A 12,232-nucleotide genomic window follows, 5' to 3' on the forward strand; every position below is an offset into this window, starting at 1 on the left:
CTACAAGAGGAAGAGGTGGATGCAGAGGAAGAGGAAGATACTTTAGAGGCAGGGGGGGCAGACATTCTCAAGGAGAAAAGGTAGATCTGCATTGCATTCGCTGCAAACAAAATGGATCACATGATGCTTCTACATGCAAGCTACCATGGGACAAAATTGAGCAGAAAAGAAACAAGCAGAAAGTCAAAACTGATGATACAGACAAAGGTAAAGCACCTGAATCCGCTCACTATATTGAGGCACAATGTAACATTGGAGTAAATGAAGATTTGTTTAATGCTTCACTTGCTTCTTCGAAAAATGATTGGTTGCTTGATTCAGGAGCAACATGTCATATGACTCATAGAAAAGATTTTTTTGAAGATTTCACTGACAATGTTGATGGAGCAGTATATTTTGCAGATCAGTCAAAAATCAAGCCATCGGGGCTTGGCACAATCAGGCTTAAACTGCCTGGTCTTCCAGACTTTCTTCTGGATCATGTTCTATATCTCCCACAGCTCAAGAGAAACTTGCTGTCCTTGGTCCACATCCGCCAGCAAGGTCACTCCATTCATTGTTTGATGGCAAGCTTGAGGTAAGAAAAGCATCTGACCACTCACTTGTCATGAGGGGAATAGAAGAAGAAAGGCTTCTCAAACTGCAAGGAACCTCTGCTCATGCACAACATTTCTCATATATTTCTCATCATGAAGAAGGTACACTTCCATCAAGTTTATTATGGCATGCTAGATTTGGACATTTAAACTATGACAGTCTCCGCTTATTGAAGAAAAATGGTGTTGCTGGTTTGCCTACAATTCCTAGGAAACATAAGCAATGTGATGCTTGCATTCTAGGACATCATAGCAAACAGTCTTTTCATGATTCACATTCAAGAGCACATAGGAAGCTTGAACTCATTCATTCAGATTTATGTGGTCCAATGCCTGTTCCTTCTGCAAATGGAAATAAATATATCATGACATTTATTGATGATTACACCAGAATGTGTTGGGTTTATTTATTGAAGAACAAATCTGATGCTCTTCAAACATTCAAGAATTTTCATAAATGGATTGAAAATGATGCACAATCTCATATTGGGTCTATTCGCACTGATAATGGAAAAGAATATACATCAATGAATTTGAAAACTATCTTCGCCAACATGGGATCAAACATCAAACAACTATGCCTTATAATCCCCAACAGAATGGTGTAGCAGAAAGAATGAATAGAACAATCTTGAATATGGTACGATCCATGCTTTTCTTCAAAAATGTAAAGATAATGTTTTGGGCTGATGCTGTTCTATGTGCTGCATATATAAAGAATAGATGTCCATCTAATGCTATAAGAAATAAGACTCCTTATGAATTGTGGTATGGACATGTTCCTTCGGTAAAACATCTCAGGATCTTTGGTTCCACTTGTTATGCTTTGATACCAAAGGTACATAGAAACAAACTTGGTGCTAAAAGTCGTAAGTGTATCTTCCTGGGGTATTCAAACACCTCCAAAGCATACCGTCTCTATGATGAAGTAAATAAAAAGTTTGTTGTATCTAGAGATGTAATTTTTCTTGAATCATCCAAATCTGACAATGTTGTTGAGCGGCAACTTGATCGCTTGGATAGATTCGCAAAAACGAAATCATTTCAAGAGTTTGATAATCAGATTCCACATCTTGAAGGGGGGATTCCTATACTAGAACAACATGTGCAATCTTCTTCTGAAGAACAATCTCCTCTGCATGAAACTCCAACGACGGATGATGCTTTAAGTGATGTAATTGATAGAATTGGGAGACTCAATCTTGATTCAGTCCCAACTCAATCAACAGAGCAGCTTGGACAATCTCAGAAAGGTCCCCCAAAGTGGCTGACAAAGACACTTGAAAGTGTTCATCCTGATGAAATTGGAAAAACAGGAACCAGAAATTCAAACCGACAAAATGGAGGTGATGTAGATGACTCTAATTCACCTGTTGATATGGATGTTACTTATGATTGTGAATTGAATTTGTCTACAGATTTTGAACCAACTTCCTTCAAAGAAGCTGCTTTTCATGATGAATGGAAAGAAGCGATGCAAAAGGAGTATGATGTCCTCATAAAGAATGGCACTTGGAAGCTGGTTGATCCTCCATTTGGAACCAAACCAATTGGCGGCAAGTGGGTCTACAAGAACAAGTACAACGCTGATGGCTCACTTGACAAACACAAAGCTAGGCTTGTGGCAAAAGGTTTTGCACAGAAGGAAGGGGTCGATTATGATGAAACTTTTGCCCCCACAGCAAAATGGGCCACCATCTGGACACTCTTTGCACTAGCAGCTCAGAACGGTTGGAAAGTCCATAAAATGGATGTAAAAACTGCATTCTTGAATGGAGATCTAAAAGAGAATGTTTTTATGTCCCAACCTGAAGGATTTGCTGTGAAAGGACATGAACATAAAGTATGCAAACTTGTGAAGTCCTTGTATGGCCTCAAACAAGCACCGCGAGCCTGGTATGAAAAACTAACTGAGCATCTTCTGAAACTCAACTTCAATCATTTTGATCTTGATGATGCAACTTTATTTGTCAAGAAAGTCGGCAAAACAGTTGTGTATCTTGTGGTATATGTAGTTGATCTTTTAGTGACAGGGAACAATGAAAGCTACATTGCATCCATAAAGAAGGAATTGGGGAAAAGTTTTGAATGAATGATTTGGGCTATATTCATTACTATCTTGGCATTGAAGTAACCCAACATCCAAAATCCATATTTCTTTCTCAAAAGAAATACATTGGAGATTTGTTAAACAGATTTGGCATGACAGAGTGCAATCCTCTTTCTACTCCAATGGAACAAAACTTAAAGCTCACATCTATTGAAGGAAAGGAATTTGAGGATGCAACAAAATATAGACAACTTGTAGGAAGTCTCATCTACCTCACTACTACCAGACCAGACATTTCATTTACTGTTGGAATCCTCTCCAGGTTCATGCAAAAGCCTTGTGATGGACATTGGTTTGCTGCAAAAAGAGTTCTAAGGTACTTGAAGGGAACTCAAGACCTTGGAATCAAGTATACACAGGTGGACGACTTCAGCTTGATTGGATACTCTGATTCAGACTTCGATGGAGACAAAGAAACTGGGGTATCTACTTCAGGATATGCTATGAGTCTTGGATCAGGAGCTGTCTCCTGGAGATCACGCAAACAATCAGTTCCAGCAGATTCCACAACTGAAGCAGAATACGTGGTAGAAGCTGAAGCAACGAAAGAAATTGTGTGGCTCAGGAAAATTCTTGAAGATTTGCAGGTAAAACAAGTACAGTCAACTCCACTCATGATTGATAACACCTCTGCAATAAAGTTGGCCAAGAATCCAAAGTTCCATGATCGAACAAAACATATCAATACTAAATATCATCTGATTCGACATCATGTTGAGGCCAAAACAATCCATCTCCGTCATTGTTCCACAAATGAGCAAATTGCAGACATCTTCACCAAAGCACTTGGAAAGGAAAAGCTTGAACGATTCAGAATGATGCTTGGACTCACCAACATCCCTTCAGATTAAGGGGGGGAATGTTGACACCTAATCTTCATGATTGGGGAATTTGTAAATAAATAAATCAGGAATGTGAACAGTCATCGGAAGATGAACTGAACAATCACTCCTAATGTATATAACAATAACCTACCTATGGAATAATCAGACGAATCAATTTTTTCTGCCTTTGGAGAGTTACTGCCTGGCCTGACAAAGACTATGCTCTAGTAATATTCCTCACTGAGCATTACTCTGATCATACGACATCGGTACCTATGCTGATGCTAAGCCTCCTTGCGGAACATCCTCTGCACTGCTGCATCCTGTACTACTGCTCATGGCTCTATCATTGCCAATACTACATCTGTACTGCAGCTCCCTCTGCATCCATGCTGCTGCTGATCCATCTTCCCAATGCTGCATCTGCACTACAACTCCCTCTGCATCCGTGCTGCTGCTGGTCCTTCTTCCCAAAACTGCATCTGCACTGCAAACTCCTTCTCATCATGTTGCATCGTGCTATTGCTGACTACTACTGCACTGCAAACTCATTCTCATCATGTTGCATCGTGCAACTGCTAACTACTACTGCATTGCAAACTCCTCCTCATCATGTTGCATCGTGCTACTGCTGACTGCTATTGCACTGTAACATCATACCCATTTCTGCTACTGAAATGGATTCTTTATCATCCCCATATTCTCCTTGAAATAATCAAACTTGGTTCTTCGAAGGGCCTTGGTAAGGATGTTTGCCACCTGTTCTCTTGTAGGAGTGTAGCTCAACTGTATAGTTCCTCGTTGGACACAATCTCTGACAAAGTGACACCGGATATCAATATGCTTTGACTGATCGTGAAACACTAGATTCTCAGAGAGCTTGATGCAACTCTGATTATCACACATGATCCTAGTCGCCTCCATCTTTCTTTTGAATAGTTTCACAAGCAGTTTTCTAAGCCATATGGCCTCGCACGAAGCTGTGCTTGCGGCCATATATTCTGCTTTTGCTGAGCTCAGAGCCACAGATTTCTATTTCCTACTGCAACAGGAGGTCATACCTAATCCAATGTTGAAACAGTACCCAGAGGTACTTTTCCGATCCATTGAACTTCTCGCCCAATGAACTTCTCGCCCAATCTACATTAGTAAATCCACTCAATCTGATATCCTTACTCCTGGTGTACAAGAGTCCATAATCGACTGTTCCTTGTATATATCTGAGAACATGTTTGGCTGCTGCCCAATGCGCCCTCTTTGGTTCCACCATGAATTGACTGAGGGTGTTGACAGCGTAACAAATGTTAGGCTTGGTATTGACCAGATACATCAGGGACCCTATGAGCTGTCTGTATAAGGTGGGATCAACATCCTTGTCTTCTGATGCATCAATCTTCTTCCAGTTGGTGATCATTGGAGTAGCCATGGGTCTACAGTCCTCCATCCTGAATCTCTTCAGGATTTCTGTAGCATATCTCCCTTGCCCAAGGAAGATCTCCCCCTTTTGCTGCCAAACTTCCAACCCTAGGAAATAATGCATTCATCCCAAATCCTTCATATTGAATTCCGTGGCTAGATTCTTCTTGCAGTCCCCGATGAGCCTGGATGATCCTGTCAGGAAGAGATCATCCACATACAATACTAAGATTAGAGGCTCATTCTCTACAACCAGATAGTAGAGATTTGGATCTGCGTCACTCTTGACAAATCCCATTTTTTGCAAGTAGCCATCAATTCGACCATACCATGCTCTAGGTCCCTGTTTCAACCCATACAAGGCTTTCTTCAATCTGCATACATGAGACTTCCTCTCATGTGTATCAAAGCCCTCTGGTTGTTCAATGTATACCTCTTCTTCTATCACCCCGTTTAGAAATGCCATTTTGACATCCATCTGATGAATCTCCCACTCCATCTGTGCTGCAAGAGATATCACGGTTCTAATAGATGTATACCTGGCTACTGGGGCAAAGATCTCTTCATAGTCAATTCCTTCCTTTTGAGCATACCCCTTAGCCACAAACCTGGCTTTATATTTCTCAACACTGCGGTCTGCAGTGTATTTAATCTTGTAGATCCATCTCGAACCTACCACTGATTTGTCTTGAGGCCTTGGCACTACCTCCCAGACATCATTCACCATTATGGAGTTGTACTCCTCTACCATTGCATCCAGCCGAACCTGATGTTGAGCGGCCTCCTAAAACCTGGCAGGCTCCCCATCCTGAGCTACTAATGCCTGATATCTATCTGGCTGTTTTTGCTCCCTCTTATTGTTCCTTGGCACACCAATGAAGTCCTCTGCATCTCGCAGAATTTGACAAAGTTCCCTACTCGTTCTTCCTCTGCCAACAGGTGATTTTGTTATCTTCTCCTCATCTTGTGATTCTTCCTGATCTGAGGAAGAATTCTTTACATTCGTTGGTTGAAGAGGTTTGACCAACGACTCCACCTTTGACTGCTCCTCGGAAGGCATCTCTCGAGATTTTCTGAAAGCCCTGTCCTCTATGAACTTCTACCTTCCTGCTCCCTAGAAGATATATTCTGTATGCCTTAGCTTTCTCGCTATATCCCATTAGATATCATTTCTCTGCAGTTTGATCCAGCTTCTTCCTCTTTTCCTCGGGTACGTGACAACATGCTAAGCTCCCAAATATCCCAAAATGACTAACTTCAGGCATCTTTCCTGTGAAGACTTTCTCTGGAGTAATCTTGCTCAATACCCGATGAGGAGTTTTGTTCTAAACATAGACTGCTGTGTTGCATGCTTCTGCCCACAAGAATTTTGGCATATCCTAATCATACATCATGGCCCTAGTTGCTTCTACAATAGTCCTGTTCTTCATTTTTGCTACTTCATTTTGCTCTGGGTTGTAAGGAGATGTCCACTCTCTTCTGATGCTCTTCTTAGCACAAAAATCAGTGTGGTCCCAGTTAGATTCTCCACTAGAGCCTTGAACTCTTTGAATCGACAGAAAATCTCGTCCTTGGTTTTCAGAAAATAAATCCAAGTTTTCCTTGAGTGGTCATCAATGAAGGTAAGGAAGTAATCGGCACCACTAAGAGCTTTAGTGGACATTGGTCCGTAGATATATGAGTGTATCAATTCTAGTACACTCTTAGCCCTGTTCTTACTTCTAGGAAATGCTGTATTAGCGTACTTTCCCAGAGCACATCCTCTGCATATATCATCTCATTCTGTACTAAGATCCGGAACTCCTGTCACAATTTTTCTGAGAATTCTCAGAGCCCCATGGTGCAAATGTCCCATTCTTTTGTGCCATAGTTCGTTCAAATCCTTGTCTCCATGACTGCCTATTATTGCCATTGGTGATTCTAGTTGTAGTCTGTACAACCTATTACTTTTGATCTTGATATGCACTTTCTTTTTCTAGCTTGGGTGTTTGACGTATACTTTCTCCTTAATGAAGAAAACATCATAGCCTTTGCTTTGAAGTTGCGACACAGAAAGTAAATTCATCCCCATTCCTGCTACATGCAACACATTGGTAGCATGGAACCGCTCTCGTGTTTCTGTTTGAAAAACTATGGTACCCCTCCCTACTGGAATACACCTTGCCTTGTTCCCCATGGTGATCTGAAAATTCATTGTTTAGGGTTTTGGATGTTTAGGGTTTCTCATTGTTTCTTAATGATAAAATGGCCTCGAATCCTCATTGTAACATAGTTCAGAAAAACTATGGTACCCCTCCCTACTGGAATACACCTTGCCTTGTTCCCCATGGTGATCTGAAAATTCATTGTTTAGGGTTTTGGATGTTTAGGGTTTCTCATTGTTTCTTAATGATAAAATGGCCTCGAATCCTCATTGCAACATAGTTCAGAATGCGCATAGCCATCACATCTCTTCTCAGAGATAAGCTACAACAGTTCGAGCTAGTTTGGTTTCTTTCTGCATGTAAACAATTTCAGCGTTTCTATCTATTAATTGAAGTTCAATTTCACTGTGCCTCTGTGTTTCTGTTTGAAATCTGTTTTTCATTTCATTCCTTCATAAATCCGGATCAACATGTGTCTCCTTTCTAAGAAAGCGTTGCCTGATAGTTCTTCATGGTCACGTTTCTCATCAAACCTCACCACATAAAAATGATAGTTCTTCTCTGACACCTTTCTCATCAAAGTTTACCACGTAGAATTAGAAATAAAATTTTGTATTATTTCAACAAAAAACTTATTTCTGGAATCAAGTTGCCTTGCTTTTGTTCAACTGTGCGTGATTGTTTTTTCTTACATTGTTGCTGATCTAAGTAGTGCCTAGGTCTTCCCCTGCTTCCAACTTCGGAACTTTTTTTTTGTAGCTCTGATACCATTTCAGTTTTTATATTTGCAAGAGCATGAACAGAAATGCACTCAGAGAGAGTGAAAGAAAGAGAGAGAGAGTAGATTGATACATTATTGAGTGATTCAATGTCTCATTACATAGTAGTAAAGAGAATTGTTATGTAACTCCCGAATACATAATCTTTTAATGTCTACATTTATCAACTCATAGTTATGTCACTATATTATAAAGACACTAACCAAGACTCTATTGCCTTTTGATGACCATTAAGTTAACACTGACAAGGTGCACATGTTTCATAACTGTCCAATAAAAGCAAAACAGATGGCACAAATATTTTCTAAAAATTTATACTAATTACATGGACTACCAAAAGAAATTGTGACTGTGATTCAAAATTGAAAGTAATTTAAGGTGATGCCATTTATGGCTTTGTATGGGTATAAACCTCCAAGTGTGAAGAACTTAAAAGCAAAACAGATGGCACAAATATTTTCTAAAAATGTATACTAATTACACGGACTACCAAAAGAAATTGTGACTGTGATTCAAAATTGAAAGTAATTTAAGGTGATGCCATTTATAGCTTTGTATGGGTACAAACCTCCAAGTGTGAAGAACTTAATCCAACTTGACGTTAAGGAACGGAATGATCTACCTTGCATATTTCGAGTTTGTAGACCAGGTTTGTCAGATCTCATGAGGGTCAACAAATTCTTATGAACCTGGAGTCCAAAGGTATCCTGTACCTCCTTTTATTTCAAAAACCTATCAGATCTTCAATCAACTTGTGCAAAAGTCAGATGATAACATCCTTGAGAACCTTTTACCCACCAGCAGGTTGGTGGATAACAGGGACTATCTGTTGTTTGTTGCACAAACATCTCCTGTGATTGAGCTGAATGTAGGAGTTGTAACATCTGTGATGGGGGGATGACAATGGATGCTCGTTATCTTTTGGGGTGTTCTCAAAAATGCTCCTTATTGGCCTGAAATCTCTTTTCCCTTCTAAATCCAATTACTTTCTCATTAAAATGGGAGGCCTTCCCTTTTCCTTTAGGCGATTCCTTCTCTAACGTTGCAGGTTCAAGATGCAAAGTTTAGTTAACTTTGGTTTGGACTCTAGAGCAGATTGTCATATTCTATCCAACACTAATGTTTCCATCTTTCTATGATCTTGTTTGCAATGCTATACCATACTAGTATTGATAGTTTGATTGGGTATATTAAGACTTTAACTGTAGTCACATTCACATTTTATGTTTAAGTATTACATCTAAGTAAATCCTTTTCGTTGTAGCAGTCTTTGTGAAACATAATTCATGCTTTGTCATAAGCTATTGTTATGCCAGCAGCCAAATTCTGCTGGTGTGATAGTTCTTGCATTTCTGTTTTAGATTTTGGAAATTGCTTTTCTAGTTTAATATGTGTAACTTTTTGAAAGGCTTTGCAGGATGGAGAAAGTAATTTTTTAGTCAACATATATTTATATCAATGTGTACTTTTAATGTTTATGCACATCTGCATATGTACTACAGGTATGCAAGTACAATTGAAAGGAACCCACAAGACTATGATGCGCTTTACAATTGGGCTTTGGTTCTGCAGGTATTTACTGAACGTTTAAATGAATGGTTAAAGGCCTGTTTCCATTCGTAGAATTTTATTATGGTATAATTATCAATGAATGGATGACTGGCACTAATAGGTGAGAGGGTGTATCTTGTTAGAACTTATCAAACTGGTAGTATAGACAGGCTTATGATTTTATACCTTTTGGGGATGCAGAAACCCCTCTGATTGTTAAAATAATTCCTTTTGAGGTGAGGAATATCTCAGAGGGGGCTGTCTAAAAGGTTTTTACATCTCTGTGCGAGTCAGAGATCACCAGCAAAGTGTTGGGATTTTGCCGACAGACTGAAAGGTAAAACAAACTAAAGGAGACGATTTCCCGATCTGTTGAATCAAATTCCTGAAATGAGAAAAAAGTAGGACAATGAAGAAACTCACCAGATCAGATAGCTTATCCTTATTCCTTCTGTGTAAGCTTCACCACAGCAAGTTGCCATACTGTATTTCTAAGGCCCCTGAACACAAGAAAACAACTACAGCTTTCTTCAAATACTTTCAGCCATATAATAATTCAATTCAAAGAAATCAAAATATACCAAATACAGAAATATATAATTCAACTCATCAAGATTTCCAACATATATAATAATGAGTATGGGGGTTGTGGGGGCTGGGGGTGAAGAATAGAGACCGTAAAAGTACAATAATCAATGGTATATCTTAGTATGTGAGTCAGGGCTTCCTTCACCCCAAATGACAGTTCAACTGCAGCCACACATGAAATCACCCTCAGGTCTCTAACGACCAACAATTCTTATATGCAAAGGAGACAAGTTCAACAAGGAAATTCAGTCTCTTAGAGGAAGGGACTGTATAGTTGAAAAAGGATTTCCAACAAGATACTTTTGCAGGGATTGGTAGCACCAGGGCACTTCTTTCTCAATGAATATTTCTCCGTGTTTAATGATTCACGATCAGCAATTCAAAGTAACTCTTTCCCCATTCAATTGCGTCCTTTTATGTGGTGGGGCATGGGATCAGGTGTCTAACATTCCTGAACCCTGCTCACAGGAGTGCATTATGCACTTTTTATTATTTTTAAGGTATTTTGCAGGTGACTGCTAGTGGCTAAGGGACAACTTGTGATCACCATTAGTTGTTGGAATACATCATGTAGTCAGGTGTCGAGCTTAAGAAGTGTTTGTGCAAACAAAAGTATAAGGAAGGGCTGAAAACAACTCTGAACATGGTGATCAAATATGGTTTGATAAGAATAGAGCAAAAAAATATCATGTCACTTGTCAAATCAAATAAATATATTGAATGGTCAAGGCAAAGTCCAAGATAAGGGACCAACCTATGTTCAAACCGTAATTATCACAAATGAGATTTCATGCCTTTGTGCAGTGACAGAATAAAGGTTAGAGGTCCATCTGTATTTAAGACCATATCTTTTAATCATATCAAAGTTTCAAATAACAACATTGTGAATATATAAAGTTTTGTACTGCCATTTTCTGCTCTTGAAAGTGGGAATTGGTCCATTGTGTCCTTGATCTCACCTCAGTTTAGTGCTGGAGATAGCTTGGTTTTCTTGTTGGGGCATGCTGTTGCACAAAATGTCTAGGCACTGAGACAACGACTCAGATCAGGGGCTGTCACCTTGATCCTCAATCTCTCCGTTTAAGCTGTCTCCCTACAACAGGCTAGGGGGCTAGACCCTACAGAAATGGGATGAAGGAGAATTAGTTGGGAACCAACTAGTTCGGGAGACACAGTGAAGCGACCAAGTACTTGATTAAGATTTAACAAGACTTATAAGATTTGATTAGATTCAAATGATTGATACCAGTGCCTTATGGTGTCAACAATCTTGCTAGGAAATTTAGGACCAAGTAATTGATTTGCCACTGCTTCTTGGATGAGTGACTATCTTATATGAAATGCAGATCCAAAAACTAATGTGAGATGCAGAAATCTTGGTTAATTTTAGTTAAATGCTTTTCTATGTTTAAACCCTTTAATCTTTTCTATATTGAGCCTGATTTCGTTGTAATTGGCAAAGAGAAGATAAGGTGAAACACACTAAGGTGTGATTAACGATACATTTCCTAAAGTATTGGCAGAGAGAAGATAAGGTGAAGCACACTAGGGTGTGATTAACGATACCTTTCCTGAAGTATGCTTGGAAGTAAATTTTACTTATGCAAAACTAACTTAATATGCAAATGCACGAGATGATTAGAAGATGAGATGAAATTAGATTCAAGGATTAGAAGCGCTTATGCTACAATTTATCAAAGCCCTTAATTACCAAAATGAAAATTTCACTTTACTAGATGAAGATTGAAAGATAAACCCCTTAACATATCACAATTAAACCACAAGTTTACTTCAAATCTTTTCATTACAATTATAGCTAAAAGAACAAAAACTTTTTCACAATTTAATATCAGTTGCTCAAAAAATACTCAGCTTAGGAAACAAAAGATATGCAATTTATCACAATCCCATGGCAAAGTACTTTAATAATTACTCGAAATATTTGCAAAATATTTGACATGCAATAAACATCAAATAATTCAAGTAATTAGAGCTAATTCAACGGCAAACAATCTCAATAAATGCCAAGCATAAGACAATGCTCAAAACCTTAGCATGCAAATACTTTAGCAATTCAATTTTGAAAATTTAAATACCATAAGAACTATGAAATTTAAATGCTACAACACTTAACAATTCTAAAAGAATGTTCAATGAATTAATTCACATGGAGCAAACAGCTCAATGATAATACAAAGATATTTACAAGAATAGAAACATCAGG

At 38.8% G+C, this 12,232-nt stretch overlaps 1 protein-coding gene across 1 annotated transcript in view; it reads left to right on the plus strand.

The window, feature by feature from the left end:
- Nucleotides 1–12,232, plus strand: part of LOC149211456 (protein HLB1-like) — a 257,251-nt gene that overhangs the window by 60,609 nt on the left and 184,410 nt on the right. Inside the window, exon 3 of the mRNA XM_089391501.1 lies at nucleotides 9,372–9,441. Coding sequence (XP_089247627.1) covers nucleotides 9,372–9,441 — 70 coding nt within the window. The remainder of the gene's footprint in view (nucleotides 1–9,371; nucleotides 9,442–12,232) is intronic.

Source organism: Pinus tabuliformis, chromosome 1_1 (genome assembly GCF_031772625.1).
Source record: "Pinus tabuliformis cultivar Carrire ecotype Pingquan chromosome 1_1, CPIR1, whole genome shotgun sequence".
NCBI lineage: Eukaryota > Viridiplantae > Streptophyta > Pinopsida > Pinales > Pinaceae > Pinus > Pinus tabuliformis.